Raw genomic sequence first — 23,435 nt, 5'->3', positions numbered from 1 at the left:
AAGAACAGCAAATAAACAAACTGCTGTACAAAGCAGACCTCTCCTGACCGACATCTTTTGCAGTCCAGATGGCTACATTGGTATGACCATATTTGCACGCGTTCAGATGAGATGAAACATGTGAAATGAAGAGAGGCCCGTGTGTGCGCTGTCACGACCTCGCTGTTTGCTTTCTTCTGTCACTTCCATTTCTGTCCTCCTGAGTGCTTTGCTAAGCTGATGAGCCGGCCGGAGCAGCGTCTCTCACGAACCTGCTCCGCTGCCGCCAGCAGGCGTCCAACCAGCGCCGGCAGTTCAGAACAAACCGCAAACATCAGGGACGCGGAGGTTAAACAACAGTCTGCCATTTCCCAACGTCGTCTTAGCCGGCGTTCACTCACCTCTTAGCTCTGTTCTCCACCAACTCCTGAAATATTCCACTGGGCTTTTACAGTTTTTTTTTTTTTTTTGCACACTTTCGTCTGTTTGCTTCGGGGTAGGCGACCCTCAGATTAAAAAGGATATCTAGAAAAGGATACTGATGACAGCCGTGGGAGCAAACAAAAGACATTAGACATGTTTGACCCAAAGCTATTATACTATAAACATCTATAAAATACATTAAAGCAGCTTTAAAGTTAAGCATAGTAATACATTTTTCAACAGCTTCTTCATGATAACGAATTTCCTCTGCACATGAAAGATGTGCAATATTGTCCGAGGGCTAATGTTGTGCTGTTTTTATATTAGTGTTCTCGCTTTCTCTCTCCAGTGGTCAGAGATGGACTCATAGCTGTGTGTGTTTTCTAAAATGTAATATTACACTGACTTGAGGGATCAGCCCAGATATGCAGCACAGACAAACTACACATTATTAGAGGAAACATTCCTCAGATGGTTGGTGGATCTGGCAACCTGCTTGGCACGTCTGTCCTCCAAGTGTGTGTGTGCTGGCAGCACTACACACACGCCAATGTCACGGTGTTTTTCAACATCTGTCCACTTGGACAATGACCCACCAGGCGTTTCGCAGAGAAGAACCCCGGGCACGTTTTATCCAAGTGAGGAAAACTGCAAGTGAAAACAGCTGTGATGTGATGAGCTGTTTTGTCATGAATATTCATTTTTAAAAAAAAATGTAAACCAAACATGTTTTATTCCTATCATTAAAGTTGCGCATCATTAAAGGGGAGCGCTGCCCGTGTGCTCCCTTCGGGATTCACTTTTACTCTCCGAGACCTTGTAGAGACTCGTTTGTTGATGCTCCCTTAAAAAAAAAAATCTGCACCCAGATGATTGGAGACGGGTGAAAAATTAAAGGAGAAGTCTGAATAAATTACTCAGAAACCTTACAGAGGCAGATGCTCCGATACACGGCACAGAGAACCACTGAATGATTTAATACCCCAGGTCTTCACAGTCATCAGATTCCAACTCAGTTTAACACCGATGGGGAATTTAGTTGGACTGTGCTTTCCACTGCCGTTATTAATTAAAGAGGGAATATATTTAGAAATCAAAGCTGGTCAAACCTCCAAACTGACAGAAACTTTCCTTATCAGATGCTGCGGACTCGAGTTTTCTGCTGATAATCAGAATAAAAAATGCCCTCAAAATGTTAACACCTGATAACGGTGTACACCCCAGCGTTGGGCCATCTCTCTCGGGTTGGTATAAACACATTGTTTTGTGTTCCCCATGCAGGGTAAACATCAGGTGACGAGTTTCGTGGAAGGGACAGAAGCATGGAGGTAGCAAAACAAGGACATGTTCAAAAGTAGTGCTTGAAACTAATGAACAAAGGCGGGAATCACCTTCATCTTCTTTTAGGGTTAAAGTTGAGAAAAACACTAATATAATTCTCCACAATAAGCAGAACCGCTTTGCTTTGCTCTGATGAAATCACGTTTTTTTTAGGGCATGTAGATGCTCCTGTCGTCATATAAACAGTTAAGTTGTTCTAATCACAATGATTTCAGTGAGGCGGAAGAAATACTGTCCGAATAAACTACAGGAACAAGTCAAGCGAGTTTCTGATGGGTTTTACTCACGGAGTTCCCTATTTAAACCACAAACCTCCCACCGGTCGCTTTGAACTGAAGAAGCTACTCAGATGACTGGGAAAAAAAAGCTACAAGTCCAGTTTTTGAATATACCAGGACCTGGATGACTGAGAACCTTCACAGACATACTGTACAAAATAAACACAACAGCAAAACTGCAACTACTGCAACGCTGAAATGCATTTTAGAGAACAAAAAACAAATCCAAAAGAAATGGGCAAAGCCATAATAATAAAACACATGGGCAAAAAGGAGAGCATATCAGATATGTCAAAATGATGCATTAGATTTCTGTGATGGCTGCAGCGGCAATATGATATCTGGAAAAGGAAAGCTGAAACAAATGGACTTGTTAAGTGTTTCGAAAAATGTTTCACCACTTATCCATGTCAGTAAGTTTTAAAGCAGTGAAGAAACTGCTTGGATGAGTGGAGAAATGCTTTCAAGAACGTCAACAAGTTCATTGTTTCAGCTTCAGATATTTTGATAGATAGGTCGTGCTGTTTTTTTTTTGTTTTTTTTTTTATTACATTACTGTTTTATTTAGTGTATGTATCATCATTTTTACCTCTGTAGGGTACTTCGGTTCACGGAAGAATAAACCAAACTGAGAAACTGATCTCAGCATACCATACATAATCTATAACGACTATGAAAATTCTATATAATAAAATTACAGAAATTGCCAAAAATCAACCATGTACAAAATGTGCCAGTGACATCTGCTGCACAGACCGATGGCTTGTGGCAGTGCAGATTTCATATAGTTTCTCTTGAGCCTTTTAAAGACGGTGCTCCGTTGTCTGTCTGTTATAAGGCGGAGGGCTTTATTAGAAACGCTACAGTAGATTTTAAAGTGCTGTAAAGCCCATTTTCCACGCTTGCTCCAGCCTCCACATGCGCACGGTTGCGTCTGAGGGAATCTGGAGATCCACGTGGTGAACCAGCATGTTCCACTTTATCTTGTTTTTATTGATAAAAGTCACCTATGTAGCTTATGCTTTGTGCTGCGCGCTTACACAAGACCAATACACAATCTTCAAACCCTCCGGTGTGATATAAGCTTCTTTTAGGTATTGATATATCAAGAGAAAGTGAGGGAAAGTTGTGCGGTTTGGAGGTTCCTCCGCCGCCTCGGTGCTGGTTAACGCCGCCCACTCCGTGCGCCCCAGTCGGCCGCTGCATCCCGAGCGACCCGCCCACTGGTGGAGTTTATAACTTCACTGTAAAACACAGCTGCAAGTCAAACAGCGGGAGGTCACCCACTGAGGGAGACGCAGAGGACTGGCTGTGACTTGTGACTGCATCGTGGAGATGTTGTAATCTGGAGACAGTGCTTTTTAAAAAAAGAAAAATTTATTTAAAAAAATCCCTGTCCTCACAGTCACAATGTGGAAAGAGGGACCGAGAACCAGCTTCAGCTCGGCGGGACCTTGCGCCGCTGCCGCCGCGGTCACCTGTTTGCTGGTGACCGGGATGCTGGTCGTCACCGGCGGACAACCGAGCACCGGAGAAGAGGCGGAGGATCCCCCGGGGAAAGTTTTCTCCTCGTATTTTAGGAAGCTGAGCCGGGAGAGGAGGGCGATGAGCGGCCCTCCGCGGAGCCGCGCGCCCCCTGCCCCGGTGGAGCGTCTCTCTCCTGGTGACCTCTTCGTAGCGGTGAAGACCACCGGGAGGTATCACCGGCAGAGGCTGGAGCTGCTGCTGGACACCTGGATCTCCAGAAACATGCCACAGGTGAGCCATGAAGACTTATTAGATGCGATAAAAGTCACATAAGAACTAGAAAACCGTCACATTTATAGGTATTGACTAATTAATTTAAGTAAAAGCTGTTTTATCACTTGCCAGACATCATAGGCCCATGTCCATTCTCTGATGAGCCAGAATCATTTTAGAGGCACAAGGCAGACCTACAAATTACTGGTCATAATGTTATGCCTGATCTGTGTTTGGTGCACCTTTATGTCAGATCATTGCTAATCATTTGAGACCAGGGCTCAAAGTGGCCACATTATCTCATGCAAAGGGGACAAGAGCATCCTGAAAGTTCCCTTCACCTCCTGCTGTAACTGCCGTTTACACTCCCTTTGAAATGGGGCTGCTTCCATTGTGTCTTTGATCCAGGCAGCCAGTGAACTGTAAACCGGAGATCAGACCAGCCTTTGTAATGCATGAGATGGAGATGTGAGGTCTAATGGGGCTGACCACACGGCTGTTAATGTGTTGACACAATACAAGCAGGAGACTGGGGGATGAGGTCTGACTGTACTTCAGGACCCGGCGGCGGGGGGGAACTGGTGGAGGACCCCTAAACCTCGTGGAGTGGGCTCAATGAGATGCACATTTGCTTCCTGATTACAAATGTAGTAGAGCGACTGTCCAGCACGAGGCCAAGTTTAGTTTAAGGGTCAAGCTTTGGGGAGGAAGCTGCAGGAGAGTCCCTGAGGAGTGGAAATACTATCAAAATGTACTTGTTCTTGAGTATTTTCACGTTTCTACTATATTTCTATGACACATTGAAGAGCGACAAGTTATTTATTTTACTTTCCAGACAAAGTTACACCAATCAAACATAACATTATCAGCACCTTCTAATATTGTGTAAGTCTCCTTTGTGCCTCCAAAACGGTTGTGACTCATCAGGGAATGGACACGGGTCTTTTGAAGGTGTCTTGTGCAACAGGAAGTTATTTTGTCGGAGCATCCCACAGATACTTGATCAGTTTGGGACGTAGTGAATTCGGAGGCCAGGTCAACACCCCGTGCCATGTTTTTTTTTAGTTGCTCCTAAACCGTTTGCCATCAAGGAGTGTCATCGCTAGGGCGTGGGGGTGTCTGGTCTGGTGTAGGTGGGTGGTACATGTCTAAGTGACATCCAAAAGTTTCCTAGCAGAGGATTGTATTATTACAGTCAGTGGTTTTATTGTTTAGTGTGACTGATTTGTATGTTCATTCAAATTTTCTTGTGAGTTAAAGTAGTTTAGGCTGGTTAGCTGGTGTCTTCTTGTTGGTTGCTAGCTGGTAGCTGTTAGCTGGTAGCCTGCTGGTTGGTTTACAGTTGGACTGGGCTTCTGAATGTGTTTTGCCTCGGATCTGGCACAAGGTGATTGTAACATCTCATCCTTTGATGATTGTATGTTCATTCAAACCTACTTCTGAGATAAAGCATTTAGGATTATACTCCGCTATTCAACTTTAAAATGATTAAAGCTGGATGCTAATCCAGTAATTTAACACATTTGAAAGACCTATGTTACGTTTGATAGTGCCTAGGTGCTTTTTATGTGAATTCCAGTGGTTTCTGTCGGTCTGTGGACACTTGTACTCAAGTAAATCATCAACATTAGATGATTTTACCAATTAATGACCAGCTGATTATATATTTGTGGAGAAGATGTTTGGCACATCATCTAAGCGTGACCAAAATCCCAAACCCCATTTTTTTTTATTTTTACTCCAAACCATTAATTAATCATCAAATTTCTGAGAAAGACACATCTATTAATAGATGTCCTCTGAGTTAAAACATTAACCGTAAGTGAGTGATCTGGGGCCTGCTAACACGAAAGTTGAAAGGGAGAAGTTGGCACCGCGGGAGCTCCAGCGCCTTGCGGATAAATATTTTGGATCAAACGGGATGGACGGACAGCTTTTCGGGGCTTGCCGCGGTGGTGAGTGAGTCAAGATGAATCTGCTGCTATAAAACACATGGGACGGTGGTGAACTGCACCCAGCAGCTTCAAAGCTGGTAATGAAACGCAGACGTGCCTGCGGATGGCGCGGCGGTCTTTCTGATTTCCATCTGAGCCTCAGTGTTTGAGGAAGGCCTCGCCGGAGTCGTCTCGCGCCGGGCTCAGACTTGTTGATGCGTAAATACTGTGGATGCGGAGGAAATCAGCTGGAGAGCATGTGTGTGTGTGTGTGTGTGTGTGAGACACGTTCCTGCATGTGCTCTCACGGTCAGGTGTGTGTAACTCTACCTGTTTCCCAGACACACCTCTGTACTGTAAGATTGCTGAGTAATGAGAACGCAGCAACAGACACACACAAACACACACTCCCTGGGAACACACTCTCATGGGAAGTGAAAAATGTGTCTGATCACAAGAGTAAACACACGCTTAAACACACACACACACACACACACACACACACACACACAAACACCACTTTCTCCTCTCTTGCTGCTGCCGCCGTTTCCTGTGTTGTAAAGCTCAACTCCTGACGACCCATCACCCCTTTCCAAACCCACATTTTCTCTCCCCCTGTGACCCCCCCACCCCCACTCCCTCCCTTCCTTCTTCCTCCCCACTTCCCACTGCATTCTCCTTCCCAGCACGGGCTCATGCATATGCTGGTGTGACACAGACAGACACACACACACACACATACAGATGCAGAAGCTGACTCCTCGAGAGAAGCTTAAGAGGCTCAGAGTGGGAAAAAAAAAAAAAAAAGACTTGACGAAAATTCACAGCTGGCTGGACCCCCCCACCCCCACCCTCCTCCCTCTCCCAACCACAGGCAGTGATGTGATCACACACTACTCCAACCAAAGATTTATTTTTTCATTATTAAATTTGTGCTGCATGGCAGTGGAATCCCTCTGAGCCTGATCCTTTCACAGGAGCAGTGACTTATGTGAAGTCAGAGAGGGTATTTACACCAAAAAAAAAAAAATAAGGCTGAAATGTGTAACCGGAGACGCACAAATATGTATAAACTAAAGTTCTTGGAGGACAGAAACTAAATGCACGAGTTAACACAAACTTATTTAAGCCATTATTTGTACGTGGAGTCCTGTGCAGTGGGTGAGAACGAAGCCTCTGGGAATGTGCGGGGCCTCGGACTGGACTGCAACAGCCCATTAAGTATTGATCTGTGCTCTTGCAGGTCAAGGAACCTCTTAGCGTCTTCCGCGGAGAAAAGTAAAAGTTTCACAGGCTTCGAGGGAAAAGACAGCCATTATATTAACGGCATTTTAATCACCGGGTTTGGCTGTAGGCGACACGGAGTCATTGAAATGCAGCCAAACTGAGGAGTCACTGCAGATGTTCATCTTCGTGGTAATTTTTTTTTCCATGTGTACCACCAATGAGAGATGTGAATGGTCTTTGTTCGTGCACTATGACATCAAGCTCAAACAAAACACTAGTCCCGTCTTTGGGGACAAAAGCGACAAGATTTCCTGTAATAAATAGTCTAGCTTCTAGTCATGGACTCCGTCTGGGGTTACTTTAGAAAACATTAATTACACAGAAGGAAAGAAAAGATGCTGGAACTGGAAGTACTTTGAAAAGCAGAGTAAAACAATGGTATTATTTCTTCAGTTTGTTTCACTATTTAGCAAAGCTAATTAACAAACTTTCACTTTTAATTCCCCCATCAGTAGAGGTGTGAGCCCCTATACTCGTCTGCTGGTTTGTCTGCATCATTCAGTAATTACGCCAGTGAAGAGCTTTACCTTGGGCTGTGTTGAGCTTGCTTCAAAGGGAGTTACTTTTACTGAAATTACTGCCACCGAAAAAAGGGGAGAAGAGACACGAATAGATGAAGGACGAAGCAGAAGAAGAGAGAATAATCTGTTCTAGTTAGGTACTTTTTCTTCTTGTAGTCTGATCTTTTTAAGTTTAGCTACATGCCAGCTAGTTGGTACCTGTCGATACGTTCAAGTCCTTCTGTGTCTTCCTATAGTCAGTGTGTTTGCATGCATGCGAAAAAAACAAATTATGTCCTTAATACGACTTTAACCGGACAACTTAAGTGCGCGTAAACACGTTACTCCGACAAAAACCAGAGTTCAACTTATCTGACTAAGACACCCAGATAATGTGATTGGAAACCGATTTTCTCCGGCATGTATGCACTTAATCAGACTTTAACTGGACCCTCTGACACATATCGCCACCTAGTGTGGAGGAGGAGGACATGTTCCCGTCAGTTATTCGGTTTTCTCCGTTGCATGTAAACTGGGACAAGGACACATTCAGAAAAGCGAATTTCGAGCATAACTCGATTAAGTTGTGCATGTAAACGCATGTAAAATTTGTATTTTTTGATTTCTTTCTTTTTTGGGGGGGATCTTTGTGTAATTTAAATCCTCTGCACATATGGTGGAATTAACGCTAAAGCACGCTTTGTCTGATTTGAGGAGTAGATATGCACGGTCCCACTCTGTCCCCTTGACATGGCTGCGTTCAAGCTCAAAATAAACCCTTCACGTTAACCCCAACGCCATTGTTTCATTTCAAATCTATTGTCCTGGAATACAGAGCTAAAACAACGCGACTATTTACAGACTGCTCCGTGTGAGCACCCGGGGTCTCTGTGTTTACTTCCTGTGGAAAGTTATGGGGTTTACACCGCTTCCTGAGTGGACCGTGACCCTCGACCCCGTCACTCATCACATAAACACACAGCGGCGACGTTTGCGTCCAGCTGCTCCACCGCTGATGGACAACAGGAGGATTACCTTTGGCTTGGCCTTCGTCCAGTGTCAGCTTCGCTCGCCGCGTGGAAAACGGGCGGAGCCTTTACCTGGAATCACAAACTGTCACTTGCGAACAATGACGACGGTGTTTTTCTTTCCCTGCTGCTCAACAAAGACTGAAACAATATGCTTTTTTTTCTCTTTTTTTTTTCCACAGACGTACGTGTTCACTGATGGTGAGGACGAGAAGCTGAGGAAGAGGATGGGTGAGCTGCACACACACACACACACACACACACACACACACGGTGGCATTTTTTGCTGAGTGGCAGCAGCCTTATCTGCAGTGCGAGAGGCAGGAAAGCAGGAACCAGGCTGCTGACTGGGCAATAACGTGTTACCACAAAGTGCAGGAAGTCACTTCAGTTTAATCAACAGGCCTTTCCTCCTCTTACCCGTGAAATTGTTCTACTTTCAATGAGGCATTCTTCTCATTATCGGACACGTTGTGTAACTAAATATGTGTAATTAGGATATTTATTAGGGCGTTTTCCAGCAGTAGGGACACAGTGTATTCAAATATAGAAACAGCTTTCTGCTTGTTTTGTCTCAGTTTAGTCCAAGTTGTCTTTATTTTTAGTCATCGATTCTGTCTTTTCCTCAGGAGATCACCTGATCAACACAAACTGCTCGGCGGCGCACAATCGGCAGGCCCTTTCCTGTAAGATGGCCCTGGAGTATGATGCTTTTATCGGCTCGGGAAAGAAGTAAGACACAACCCAACCTGCGCTGCGACGGACGCAGACAACAGACGGAGCCGTTTACTGACTCTCAGCATCGTGTGTTGCAGGTGGTTCTGTCACGTCGATGACGACAACTACGTGAACACGGGCGCCCTCCTGAAACTCTTGTCCCAGTACAGCCACAGCCAGGACGTCTACATCGGACGGCCGAGCCTCGAAAGGCCGATAGAGGCCACGGAGAGGCTCGGCTCCTCTGATATGGTACGTAAAAAAAAAAAAGAAAAAAGAAAAAAGAAACGTACATCACGTGGCTCCCAAAGCGACGCCTCCCTTCACTCATGCAGTTGTGTTTGTGCGCAGAAGCAGGTGCGTTTCTGGTTCGCCACGGGAGGAGCGGGTTTCTGTCTGAGCCGGGGCCTCGCGCTGAAGATGAAACCCTGGGCGAGGTAATAATTCACACATAAACACACACACTCCAGAGTAACTGTTCACCTGGAGGCAAAATAAAAAACGATCTCACAAGATGTATTACAAGCCCAGAGACATCAATCAGAATAAAGCCTGCGCAAAGTGGTTCTGTCCACTTCTGGCAACCTAAATGTAGAGGATAATGGCTTTTCTCCCTCCGCTTTTATGGATGAGTCGGATGTTTACCCCAAACAGAGGGAGCAAGGGGATATTTCTCATTAAACAGATTATCTTCCATCACCCCTCTCATTGGAAATTCCTTGCACTCAGTTTGTTCTGATTGAGGCAATTTTTTTGTGTGTGTGTGATCTTGTCTTGAATGTATAACTGCGACCACTAGTGGAAACGTAGACGTAAATAAAACGAGAGATTTTGCCACCATCTCATCTGCAACGTCTTCCTCCGTCCAGCGGCGGCACTTTCATGACCACGGCCGAGCGCATTCGCCTCCCCGATGACTGCACCGTCGGTTACATCGCGGAGGCACTGCTCGGCGTCAGCCTCATCCGCTCGCCGCTGTTCCACTCCCACCTGGAGAACCTGGGGCTGGTCTCCGACGTACACAGCCAGGTACTCACGCAACAAGACTCAGTAGAGTAGAATAGAATGCTCTTTATTGTCATTATACAGCGTACAACGAGAATGGAGCAAAAGAGCACAAGTTTTAAGATACAGTTTTCTTAAGCTAAAGTTAAAATACTAATATAAAAAAAATATTGAAAATATACAAAAATTATAAAAATATATATATTTTTAAAGCAGCAGTGGTAAAGTGTAAACATGTATTGAACAAGGTTTATTTATTTTTTTTTTTTTTGTCTCTCCCATCAGGTCACCCTGAGCTACGGCACTGTGGAAAACAGCAGGAACGCTGTAAATGTAAAAGGTCCATTCTCCATAAACGAGGATCCCACCAGGTATAAAACCAATCTGTGCATGCACATGTGCGTTGTACACCGATCAGCCACAACATTAAAACCACTGACAGGACAAGTGAATAACACTAACCATCCTGTGACAACACAGTGTTCTTTTGGGAAACTTGTGGACCTGTCATTCGTGCGAATGTTAAACTTAAACTCGTACCACCCACCTAAACCAGGCCAGGCACCCCCACACCATAGCAATGGCACTCCTTGATGACAGCATTAAGAAGCAATAATGGCATCCCCAGCAGGAAAACGGCCTCCAAATTCACTAGATCCTAAACTAATCAAGTAGCTGTGGGATGCACTGGACCAACCCTGATCCAGAGGCCCCTCCCCTCAGCCCATAGGATCCCAACCCCCCCACTAACAACACTCTGTTACCAGACACCACAGGACACCCTATACAATATCAGGAAGGTGGTCATTATGTTATGCCAGATCGGTGTATAAGAGAACACGTTACATTTTGCTTGTTGTGAACAAGAGATTAACTGTCTGGGCTCTAACACCTTAGAAAAAGTCAAGAATGCTACTAATGGTTTGTAAAAGTAAGAGTATGAGAAATTCACAGCTCCTCAGGTTTTGATAAAGTAATTATTAAATGTGTCGCTGGTGAGTGACTAATTATGTAATGAAGTTAATTGTTTCCAGCTCTATCCCTTCCAGCGTGGCTAGTCTTTATTTAAAAAGCTAAAGGCCGATTAAGAGAAATTTGAAACTTTTATTCCCCACATAAAGAAAAAATCCCTTTCGTCTTTGATGCTCAGTCCGACCTCCCTGTGAACACTTCTCATCCAGGGACCTTAACACATCACATTCAACAGGTCGAACAAAAGTCTGAAGTCGGTCCGATGCTATTTTACATCTTCCTGACATTAAGGACGTTCATTTTTTTTTTATTTGTCTTCTTTCTTTTTTTAACTGGCTCTCTATTGTTTCTCTCGTCCGTAATCCCGAGGTTAATTGTCAGTGTGACTGGCTCACATTCGGTTTTCTACAACGCAGTCCTTCAGCTGCTTTTCTCAGGAAAAGATTTTCGTTATAAAACTCGCGCAGTACAATTGTGTTTTATGTAAGAGCTTCTCGTCGTACACGCTCGACTACTACGGCACGTTTCCTGGCTTTGTTCATTGTTGTGTGTGCACGACTAATTGTGCTCGCGGCCTTATTTTGAAATCCCCAGTTGGCAGCTTCCAGGCATTGTGTCATTCATTTCCCTCTGTTTCTCAGGTTCAGGTCTGTCCATTGTCTGCTGTACCCAGACACCGTGTGGTGTCCCGGCCCCTGGCGACGGTAATCCAGAGAAGAGGGAGGCAGGGAGCGATGGGCGAGGAGCTGCCGCCCTCCTCGGCTCCTCCGACTCTTGAGAAACGTCTGAGGCGGTCGGATGATAACGTTTTCCACACATCCCACAGCAGTCTGACCAGCAGACTGACTCTTTTTTTTTTTTTTTTTTTTAAAAAGGAGAACTGTTACATTAGTTTGACGTCTGAACTCTGACCCTGTGAATTATTGCTCCGTGGAAAATCAGCCAAAAACTGCAACGAGAGCAACTTTGCGTAAAATCTGGCCCGGGGAGTGGGTGGGGGAGGGGGGTGAGGGGGGTGCATGTCGACACGGAGCTGAATCCGTCAGACCTGCCTCAGCTTTCTTCTTGTCAGCTTTAGCCGTGCGTTCAGCTCAATGCTAATGTTCGCTAAGGGCCTTATTCTGACCCACTGAAGCCCCGTTTCTACGTTTCACAGGCATCATATTTACCAGAACAGCTGAATTAGGCAGCTTCAGATGCGCTGGAGGGTACAGTTTGCCACCACTCCGCTTCCTGTTTTCCAGTCGTTGTGCGAAGTTAAACCGAGGAACGAACTCCTTGTCGCTTCATGTTTATCATGCAGGCGGCGGCGGCAGCAGCAGCATTGTGTCTCTTCATCTCACACTGCGTATGAATGCGGAGAAAAACAATCAGAAGAGGCTGCTGCAGCTCCCGTTGCACCGGATAATTAAATCCAAGTAATTAACTGTATATTAACTACGTGTGAAAAATGGACGAGCCCACCAACACTTCACAGCAGCTGTCACTCAAAGCAGCTGTTTACCTATTTTTTTTTTTTTATTCATTCATTTATTTTTTTGCAGTTTCCCTATTTATGCAGAAATTGCAGAAACGTTTCGAATATTCAACGCACGTCTTTGCAGTTTGCCAGGCTCAAGTCTTATCAGGAGACGGGTCTGGAGACATGCTGCTTGGATGCGTTTCAGTCAGCGCAGAGAAAAAAAAAAATACCTCCGCGCATATTTCAATAGTCCTACAACCAATCAGTATAATCAGTAAACAAACTCCATTGTTACCCCTCTGTCCATCACCGCACGAACCCCACCCCAACTGTGTGACTGGCACAGTCTGCCTTGATTAATTAGTCTGGAGCGTCCCCGGACCAACTCCCTGCCACAAATATTTGTGGGCGGGGGACGTCGCTCCTGCTCCCAGGCTACCGAGAGCCATGAATCTTTACTAATTGTCACGGCTGTTTAGCAATAGGACCCGAATGTCAAACGCAAGACACAGAGGGATAAGGCAGGAGGAAAAGGAATTTGGAGACAGCTTACCAGAGAAAAATGAGGCCTTCGCAACGCGAGTAACACAAGGAACTAACAGGGGTGACATCGCGGACAACGTGGCCGACAACAAAAGGAATGGCAGGGATATATATATGCACACACACGCCTTGGTGACGAGAATAAGGTGAAACTAATGACAATGAATCAAATTTTACCGGCAACAAAAGTAAAGACATTTCAGTTTAAAGCGTCTAACCAGTGGACTATAAGCCACGTTTCATCAGGCCTTCATCGTGGCTAAAGATGAGATTGATAAATCTTGATTTAAATTTACCCCTGAATTCAACAGACACAAGCCTCTGAAGTACTGATGATAACTGTGCCCCGTTCCGTTCCACACATCTCTAGCGTCATCTTCCTCGGCTGCGAACGAATCGATCTTTTATTTAAATGTGTTTGCTCACCCCCCACCCCGCCCCCCACACCCCTCCTGTTACAGCGCACACGTGAAGGACAAGGACGTAATCAGTCGTTTGTTCGCTTTTCGTTATCGTTTCGATGGGATTCAGAGACTCTAGACTCTCATCGGTGTTCAGTGTTAACCTCTCTCTGAAGTATATATCAAGACCGAGCACTTTGCTCTTTTTTGTTTTTTTATTTCTGCTGTTTGCGATTTAGCGTTTGAGTAAAAGTGCATTAGAGGAGTAGTGCGACATTTTGGGAAAACGTATTTGCTTTGCATGTTTGTGCTGGATTAAATAAATGCAAACATATATAAATATATATATAGCATGCTCATTAGAGGCTAGCTGTTTCCATTCCTAGTGCTAAGCTAAGCTAACAGGCTGCTTACTGTAGCCTCACATTTACCTGCACGAGAGTGGGATCAATCTTCTCAGCCCAACAACCAGACTTCCCACCAAATGTCCAGCTGTTCTTTTAAGAGTTAAAAGAATTACTTACCGTTTTGAAACCACCCGGTGATTAAAAATATTCCAGAAAATGTGTTTATATGACAGACGTATTTGAGAGTCTTGTAGGATCGCAATCGAGACTCAGCCACTTTGAGGTTTTACCGAGAAATGACTCATGTTGAGTCGTCTTCTATCTTTCTGTGCATTGAAAGCATCGAATTAAGAATGAAGTAAGTTAAATTGTCCCTTGTTACATGAATGTATATGATGAACCGTTGCTTGTGAAGCATGTGCACGTTCTCTCCAGTATCTGGACTGTATGTAGACACTGTGGTTAATAAACAAATATTTGAAGGCGCCTGTGTGCTTGTTTGCTTCGGAGGGGGATTAGGGGGATTTTTGATCAGGTGGTGCAGCTTTGACCTCTCACCTCTGACCTCAGCCAGGTTTCCCGCGTGGAGACGTTGCAGCCTCCTGCAGCCAATCAAACTCCATGCACGCACGCGGCCCAACACCAGTCCCTTTATCTGATTGAGCCATGCAGAAGGGACTGCAGAGATAAAGGCGGAATCAAAAGATTAAGAGTGAACCGTGAACCCACAGATGTCAGACTCTGCAGGACAATGGGCAGCGCTCACACAAACAGACACGGTAATTTGTTCGTTTTCTGTAACTGCTTGTCCTCCGGAGGGGCTGGAGCCTATCCCAGCTGTCGCTTGGACCCAGGTCGCCAGTCTATCACAGATAGGGCTCACAGACAGCCATTCACACTCACGCCGGCGGCCAATTTAGAATCACCAATTAGCCTAACGAGCATGTCTTAGGCAAAGGGAACAAAGAACAACACAGAAAACCCCCATTCGGAGTGCATTCAAAGCCGTAACCTTGTTGCTGTGGGGCATCGGTGCTAACCACCGCACCACACCACCCAGACACGGCAGCGACTTTCTCAGAAACACTATGAAGTTTAGTTGTGTTACAGTGACACCTGCTGGCTGCACGACTTACTGCAGTGGGTGAAAACTAAATTTTTGGACACTGATAGTGGCTCACAGCTGCACGACCATTCCTCATTTGAACATGTTCTTTGAAGCCAAACATATTTGCAAATTTCTGTGGGCTGGGGGAAACTGAGGGCAAGTGGAATACACCCGGGACTTTATCATTCATGAGCATTTATGAATCACATGCTGAGGACACATGGCAAAGATTGAAGGTGACCATTTTTTTTTTTTTTTGGCTACCAAAGCGTCTCTTCTGCCTCTCTAAAGTAGGTTAGCACCACCAGGAATAGCACGACAGACATTTACCTGAAAAGCTTTGTCTGCTGAGTCACAAGAAAAGCAGCTGAGTCTGAACTGCAGTAGCTCCTCAGCTGCAGCTGCTGTGATACATGAACGTCTCGTCGGGTTCCTGTAGGATTAACGAACCATCAAGGACAGGTTGTGTCTGGTAGACAAGTCTCGACTTGTTTCTCAGTATGTGTCTTTTTTTTTCTGGCAGTTGGTAAAAACATTCAACAGCTTTATAAAAAAAAGTATGAGTAATTCATACCATATAATTAAGATTCTCTGCAGAAGCCCAGTCATCAGAAACAACACTGTGGCCATTTCAGCTGAGTGTTTTCACAGTTTTTCTCCATTGGTTTGGCTCATTCCTTGATACAGAAGCTCTCAAAAATCAAAGATCGCTTGGAAAAACAGTCTTACAGTTCAACGCAACACCATGGCTCACGTGCAAAAGCTCATATCGCTCCCAAAACAGTTCACTCGTTTGCCAAAACTAAATTCCTTCGCGTAAATAGTCAGTGCCCCCAAAATGCGTCGTACCTGTGGCGTTGTCAAAATGTTTAGATGTTGTGTCACTGTGGCAGAGGACCATTGAAATATCCCTCATGTCCACCTCTCAGTCCTAGCCCTGTCCTTCACTGACAATAGTTACTGAACTAGTTTTTGTTCTGTCTAGCTAACAGAATACAATTGTGTATAAAACTGGGGGGTACGATTTTATGGTAAGACTAGCCTCCAAGGTTTGACATCACACAATGCACTGCCAAGGAAACTGTAACAATTTTCATTCACACACATAAAGTAACTTCTATACTAGAGAAGTCTCTAGAGTATATAGAGTGAAAAGAAAATTTATACAACATAATATACTGTAATATAAACACAAACTACAATAAACAAACAAGCAAAATGACATGTAGCAATTCAATTCTGTTGTGAACATTTTCCAAGTGGTTTGGAGGGTTGTCCATGTTAATTTGAGAATGTAATGTCTGTTTCAAGAAATGAGCCAAACCAATGGAGATAAACTGTAACACACATATAGTCTCAAATAGTATTTCCGTTTACGGCCACTAGGGGGAGACAACGACAAGTTCTTACATGGTGAAAGTTTGACAGTATTTGAATTTACATGAGATACTTTTTGTAGATATAGAATATAGAAGTACAGTAACAGAGACACACGTCACTGATGAGTCAGTCTTTCATGGAATACAAGTCAAGAGGCTTTCACTTATGTGAAGTGTAAACTGCAGCTCCCCCACTTGAAAAGGCAACTTGCTCAGAAGATTAGACTGGAATTCACTCAATGACCAAGATTCAGACTTCTTTCTTTTCTTCCTTTTATTTTTGAAAATTGTCCAAAGCAAATTCAGGTGAAAAACCTTAAAATACAAACAAATAAATGATCAAAAATGTACCCAAGAAACCATAATCAATCAACATCAAAATAAAGATTAAAGTAGATCAAAAAATCAAATACTTAATTTTTAATCTACTGAAATTTAACCCCAAAATAAGTAGAAAATACTCATATTTAAAGTACCCAAAAATGAATTAAATACATTTTAAAGCACTATTTAATGATGATTTTAACCTTACAAACTTTAGCAGCTTTTAACTCCTGTAAATACACACAAATCATGTTTATCTTATTTATTAATTACTTTTAGCTTGAATACTTTTTAAATCCACATCATATTAAATATATACCATTTTATCTTGCATTTTAGACACATAACTCTCCACAGCACATTTTGACTTATATTTGGTCATATGATTTCTCCACCACTCAACCCAAAGGCTGCAAAGATGCAAAATGTTTCAAAAGCTCACCGGCTCCTTCTTCTATCTTTGCAAGTTTTAATCCTGCAGTCTCCTTTTCCCAAGCACCAGTTCCTTCACACACTCCTCGCTCCTCAGTGCCCTGTGAGTGAGTGCCTCCAAACCATCCTGATTTCCAGATTGTCTCCACCTGGTGCACTTAATCAGCTGCCTCCTGGCTGGGAGACACACTCGACCATGATGCACGAAGCCAGAGGGGGCGGCCTTCAGCTCAACTCAACAACACCGACCAGCCACATTAACATTAACCTCCTGAGACCCTGCGTCCTCATATGGGGACGTTTTAGTTTTCATCGCAACTCATTCCGCTTCATTTAAATCTGGTTTAGTCTGTCATCTATAGGTGGTTTAAGGTTAAAGCTTATTTATTTATGCTTGTTAACGTTTCTACTTAGATATGACGCGCAAATTGAACAAATCCACCAATTAGCAAGTACTCGTTTGAGGACGTTGGGACTTCATTGTTTGCAATTCTGTCTTTGCACAGCCATGTTCAGGTATTAAAACAAACTGTTTTATACTTTGTTACAGATTAGTGACTAAATAACATCCACCGTGTGACCATTTTGTGACATTTCAATGATCTTTACACCTGCCATTCATTCTTGTGGATGTCACTCTGACATGTATCACCCACCACCCACCGCATAGCTATGACACTCCTCGATGGCAGCAGCCAGCAGGATGCAGCCTGACACAGACTTTAGGAACAACTCAAAGCTCCACCTAAACGTCTAACCTCCTTCTCTTTTACCAGTGGGTGTTTAGTGAAGTTGTTAATTGACTGCTGTACAGAGGATTTGGATCGATTTGGATGCCACATAACATGACATGTCACGGTAGAATGGGCTCCATCCTCGGTGAAGTATAACCCTTACGCTCTATGAACCACTTATAGTTTGCTGCAAAGACCCACTGGTCTCCTCATCTGTCTTTTAGGAGGCATTCGTGTTGTTATTGTCACGTGATCAGTGACTAACAGGAGAGAAGTCGACTTGTCTCTGCAACCCCCAGTTCAAACTAGCGCCTCAACAGTAACATGATGCTCACACACGTATGTCTACTGAGGTCACATGTCACATTACGCTAATCAGAGAGATACAACCAGCACTCAAACAAAGTTATATTCTTATGTTTATGTACACTACAGGCCAAGAGTTTGGAAGCAACGTCAGATTTGTACATAAAAGAAGATTCTCAAAAGCCCCAAGAGTTAAAGTGAATAATGCAAACTGGGATTTATTTATTTAACTTTTGCACTGAAGTTGTGGCTCTTGTGCATCTTCTCGACCCTAAAACTAAATCCTTTCTTTTCTTTTGTTGACATTTATTCAGCAATGTTCGGGTAGCATTAAAGTACACCTGAAGGAAAACTGAGGAAAATGGTTCATACCAATAAAATCATCAAAGCCTGATCATTTAGTAGTAAATACATCAAATACATAGAACTCATGCTGTTTTTTTTTTTAAGAAAGACATTGTGAACAGAAGCTTAAAGTTTCTTCCAAACGTTTGGCCTGTAGTATTTTTCTTTTCATGGACTTTTCATAACTTGTAATGGAGTATTTGTACATCGCTGTATAATTCGAGTACCCAAAACTAAAAATCTGAATACCACATTAATACCATCTGGAGGTGATGAAGTGACAGATAAAGCAAATCGCTCATGTTCCAGCCATCATCATCAGCAGCAGCAACACAAACACAAATGGAAGTGTAAAATGGATAAAACACGACATTAAATGCGCTCTTCATCACCGAGAAAGTGTCAGATTAATGGAGGTGTATTTCTCTCATTTCATCGCCATCAATCATCAGTCACTTTCACGCTCTACTCGACATAATTGGTGCTGCCTCGTTACTGATCGCCATTAAGCAGGAGACAACGCACCGAAATGAATCCCATCAATAATAAGGTGAGGCTGAGCATGGCCGTAATGTGGGTTATGACAAGGAGACTAATATACAAATACACACAGCAAACATTTTAATCACACACGACAACACCATAGTCTTGTGTTAGGTGTTTCCAGGAGAACATTTTGTTTCGTGTTCTCGGTTCCTGAGTACAAACATTACAAAGGAAGCAGCAGGAAGATAAAAGGAAGAGACGCTCTTGATTTTTTTTTACGTTAAAGTTGCTTTAATTTCTTTTCTTTTTTCATTTTTTTTAAACATTTATTCCAGGCTGAATGATTTCATTACCACAGTTTCGACATGTATATTATTAATATCTTAGTTAAACCATCAGAAAATGAAAACAGCCATAGAAAACATTGTCTTGTCTCTCACATCTGTACAGAGGTGTATTTGAAGCCCTGTGAATGCCGCACACACACACACACAAACACACACATATATACACACACACACACTCTTAAAAGTGACCGTGGTTCTTTTTCGTTTTTAGACCGAGACGTACTGTGCCAGATATTGGTCGGATCTCTGAAAGCATCAGCACAGACCTTCAAATACACCTTTAAGTCAGATGTGCAGACCACACTGGAATAGTCTTATTAAAACATTGCAAGACAAGAGAGTCATTCACCATTAATAAGAGAGGAAAAACGCTGCTCTCGCCTTTATTCTCCTACAAAACAGCTAGCTATTATTTTATCTTTAACGTCTGATTTTTACAAGACAGAGAAGATTTGTTTTTAAAAAAAGAAAAAAGGAAAAAAAAAGAAGAAAACATGTCGTGATATGATGAGTGTTGTAAGAGTTTAAAAACATTATGAAAGGCCATTAAATCAGCGACTAGTCCCACAGGTCTTAACACTGTCTGCGTCCGTGGTGCAATAAAACACTGTAAAGTACTAAACCATAGGTAGCATTGTTACCATCACGTGGACATTTTCCTTTTCTAGTAAAATCACACATGTAAGATTGTCTCGCTAATACGAGAGAAGTGGTCGTTGATTAATAATACAATATTAAAATGCTGTACAGGAAAAAGGTGTTTGGATGTTAGGGCTCTGCTCGCTCATTTTTTTGAAATTATTATTCTTTACTTTTTTTCTTTGAAATGCATTTACCAACTACAACTTCAACCATAATGCAAATCAGTGCAGGGGAGAAAGGGAGGGCGTGCAGTTACTACAGCTCTACGGGAGAATGGAAACGGGGGAGGATGCGTTTTGAACGATGACTGCAGCGTGGGTCGCGTGTGCTTGTGAAGCGCGTGCATGGACACGTGCGCAGCCCGACGTAGCGCGGACTAGACGGGCCGGCGTTTGCTCGGTGCCACTCGGGACACACCGGTTCACTGCACTCACACAGAGTAACACCGAGATAGAGCGATAGCCAATCACGCTGCAGTGATGTCACTCACGCACGCACGCACGCACACGATCGCACGCACGGGTTCACGACTACTGTTTCTATACACTGTACAGTTGCGGGAGCGGGAGGAAAAGCCACTGGCAGTGTCAGTGAGTTTTACTTCTCGCATTTGTGCTTGTGGGTAAAAACAAAGCAGAAAGAAAATGAAACCGGTGGCTTAAGACTGATAAAAAAACAAAAAAACAAAATAATAATTAATAAAAGAAACAACAGCACTGAAGAAAAAACAATATACTAGTTGGTCACAGTTTCACATCCTGAATGTTAGCTTAAAATAAAATAAAATAAAATAAAATAAAATAAAATAAAATAAAATAATATCACCCACTCCACTCCTTGATTTTTGAACACTGTAACATTATTTATCAGGGAATTTTTTTGTTTTTTTTGTTTTATTTTACGGGAGGTTTCAGGAGATAATTTCCATTCCTTGTATACTGCTTTTTATATTCCTGATCACATCCCTGAATGAAAAACAAACAAACAACAACAAAAAAAACACATTAACAAAAAGGTTTCTGTTCCTCCTCAGTCCTGATCGCCTTGACTGCTTTACATAGCACCTGGCAAATGTGTCGTTACATTTATCTCTCCCTCGCAAGAGTCTTTCCTCTTCCCTCGTTTCTGGGGGGGAGGGGGGCATTCCCTTTGAGGTTTTTTCTCCCCCCCCTCCCCTTTTGTTAGAGTCTTTCCGGCAGGCAGTAGGGAGACGAGGACAGAATCAGGCATTCTCTTCGTTTTTATCGCTCAGTTTTTTTTGGCACAGGTTGAGCCTTCTTAACGTTCCACTGCCTCCGACTCCATTTCCCAAAGTTCAAAGCAGTTCCTCTCGCGACAAGGATCCCTGGCTCGAATTTTGAAAGAAAGCATTAATTTGTGCATGTAACTGTGTGTGTGTGTGCACGTAAACGAGTACGAAAAGGGAGACACACCTTTGAGAGCTCGAGTCTTTGACGACGACGTTACGCTAAAGAGAAGAGAATGTAGAGTTTCTACCTAAACATGGCTTTTCCGATTCACTGGCTTATTATTTATACAGACGAGTGTTCGGTTAGACTATCCACCTAGTTGTGTGTATGTGTTTGCATGAAAGATACAGCGAAAAATCTCCATAATAAACACGCAGCACGCCACATAACCAGTAAGGATTCAACAGTCTACTTTTTCATGAGATCAGAATAAAGCACATATTCGCTATATACAGCTCTGTACAGTGTGTGTGTGTGTGCGTGTGTGTGTGCCTGTGCTTGTGTGTATGCGCTTGTCTGTGTGCGAGTGTGAGTTGTGGGTAGCTGCCTCGGCTGGAAGGCAGTGAACGGATTCCAGAGGAGACGGGAGATATTTGACAAACAGTAGAAGGAGAAGAAGAAGAAGAAGTAGAAGAAGAAGAAGAAGAAACTGAGGTGAGGTGCTTTTGTTGCTGTGCATTGTGGGTATCTGGGCTGAGCTGTCATGGCCGTGGTGGCACGAGCAGCTCGATGGACCGGAGCTGAAGGCGGAAAACAGCGGCTGCTGAGGGTGGTTGGTTTTATTCTGCGGCGCCCGGTGGATGAGTCGTGGATGGATGTGACGCTTCTGGTGGGTGAAACCAAGTGGACCCTCGGCAAACTAAGGGGTCCACAGCTGTGGTTGGATGCTGTGCTGCGTCTTGCTATTGGCTGTGAGAACTGGATTCAGGCAGTAGTTGGGCTTGAGCTGGTCTCTAGTGGACCGAGGACTGTGGTCGGGCGGCGGGGTGAGGCCGGCTAGAGGGATCCAGTTGGTCGTTGGGAACGGAGCGTCGGTTCTGGTCCGGTCGGTTGGTGGCCAGGTACTTCGCTCTCATACTGGAGGTGTACTAAATATACAGAGAGAGAGAGAGAGAGAGGACACAGAGGAAAGAAGGAGGGAGGGAGGGAAGGAAGGAAGGAAGAGACAAGAGTTGGCAACAATAAAAAGCCGGGAGAAAGAGACAGAAACAGGACAAAAAGAAGAAATGGGAACCAATGACGGAGCATGATTAACACTCATTTATACTCTATACACAGATAAATAGATAGAAATGAGAGGTGAACACAAACACACATGTACAGCAGAAATACAGTGACCAGTCATTTGGACAGCCGGGTTTGATTACAACAGGTATTGATTATATTGTAACAGCTGATTAGGTATTTTTTGGATGATGTTATTGTAAATTAGCAGGTGTCTTTGGTAGTTAGTGCTCTACTTCTGATGTAGTAGGTTAGCCTGGTATGAGTTAGTGGTTTTTCTGGTGAACACCTAGCTAGTCACAGCTGGAGGCCTCTGGTTTCCACATCACTGCAGGAGACAGGAGAGCGGCTCCGCAGAGGATGGCGCCCCCCCACCCCTCCTGGTGTGGGGGTGTGGGGGGGAGGAGGTCAACGTCCCTGTCTGTCTAAGGATGATGAACGGCGGCCGTTTTTGTTCACCGCTACGGTTCGACAGTGGAGGTGTTGAGGGAGATAAGTGGCTCCTGTGGCTGTTCGATGGTGAAGGGTGAGGAAGGGGGTGTGGGAGGGGGGCGGGGGGGAGTTGGGGGGGAGGCCACAGAAACAGAGGACACCAGAAAATGCACACATAGACACACTGTGGGGACAAAGGGAGGGGGGGAAAGGGGGAGCAGGAACTTTTAGAAGTTTTTGGGCTCAGGGGGCAGAACTGTCAAAACGTGCTAGGCTTGGACCGCCGGGGGGGTCGGTCGGCCAGGTGGCGCGAACCAAGGAATGCATTCTGAAAGGATCTCAAAAGAAATCATGCTTAGGTTTGGTTTGTTATATGTAAAGAGTTGAACAACATTCACAACTACAGGCCCAGCAGCACCTTGTCAAAGCCACAACAGTCCACCGTCAGTATCTCTTGAAAACATTGAGG

General features: G+C 44.0%; 2 protein-coding genes and 1 long non-coding RNA gene across 7 annotated transcripts in view; 1 reads left to right on the top strand and 2 right to left on the bottom strand.

Moving 5' to 3' along the window:
* Positions 1-558: 558 nt before the first annotated feature.
* Positions 559-18,471, bottom strand: LOC125004538. 2 transcript variants are annotated; one of them, XR_007112353.1, is made up of 4 exons: positions 17,211-18,471; positions 15,396-15,498; positions 14,516-14,635; positions 559-1,050 (listed from the first exon to the last, which is right to left on the bottom strand). It is a non-coding gene; the product is annotated as an uncharacterized LOC125004538 (long non-coding RNA). The 2 variants fall into 2 exon arrangements; XR_007112352.1 differs by lacking the exon at positions 559-1,050 and adding an exon at positions 12,416-12,548.
* LOC125004537 (beta-1,3-N-acetylglucosaminyltransferase lunatic fringe-like) lies at positions 3,285-14,443 on the top strand. Of its 4 annotated transcripts, XM_047579200.1 has the most exons (8): positions 3,285-3,779; positions 8,693-8,741; positions 9,140-9,242; positions 9,326-9,479; positions 9,579-9,664; positions 10,097-10,256; positions 10,518-10,603; positions 11,846-14,443. In XM_047579200.1, exons 1-8 carry the CDS (start codon positions 3,432-3,434, stop codon positions 11,910-11,912), a joined length of 1,053 nt encoding a protein of 350 aa, XP_047435156.1. In that variant the 5' UTR covers positions 3,285-3,431; the 3' UTR covers positions 11,913-14,443. The 4 variants fall into 4 exon arrangements, 2 of the variants coding, with proteins under 2 accessions (XP_047435156.1, XP_047435155.1); XR_007112351.1 differs by lacking the exon at positions 11,846-14,443 and having other exon boundaries at positions 10,027-10,256; positions 10,518-10,602; XM_047579199.1 differs by having other exon boundaries at positions 9,326-9,664.
* An 868-nt stretch (positions 18,472-19,339) lies between the features above and the next one.
* The window catches only part of LOC125004536 (protein tweety homolog 3-like), a 28,126-nt gene continuing 24,030 nt past the window's right edge, over positions 19,340-23,435 (bottom strand). Inside the window, exon 15 of the mRNA XM_047579198.1 lies at positions 19,340-22,398. Coding sequence (XP_047435154.1) covers positions 22,264-22,398 — 135 coding nt within the window. The 3' untranslated portion in view covers positions 19,340-22,263. The remainder of the gene's footprint in view (positions 22,399-23,435) is intronic.

Source organism: Mugil cephalus, chromosome 2, assembly GCF_022458985.1.
Source record: "Mugil cephalus isolate CIBA_MC_2020 chromosome 2, CIBA_Mcephalus_1.1, whole genome shotgun sequence".
Lineage (NCBI taxonomy): Eukaryota > Metazoa > Chordata > Actinopteri > Mugiliformes > Mugilidae > Mugil > Mugil cephalus.
Note: the sequence above shows the minus strand (reverse complement) of the source record. Positions and strands in the feature narration are given on the sequence as shown.

Bases quoted from the DNA above. Each gene is read 5' to 3' on its own strand.
- LOC125004537 (XM_047579199.1), top strand. From the start codon at position 3,432: ATGTGGAAAGAGGGACCGAGAACCAGCTTCAGCTCGGCGGGACCTTGC. The intron at 3,780-8,692 runs GTGAGCCATGAA...TTTTTTCCACAG, and splicing joins TCTCCAGAAACATGCCACAG to ACGTACGTGTTCACTGATGG. The intron at 8,742-9,139 runs GTGAGCTGCACA...TCTTTTCCTCAG, and splicing joins GAAGCTGAGGAAGAGGATGG to GAGATCACCTGATCAACACA.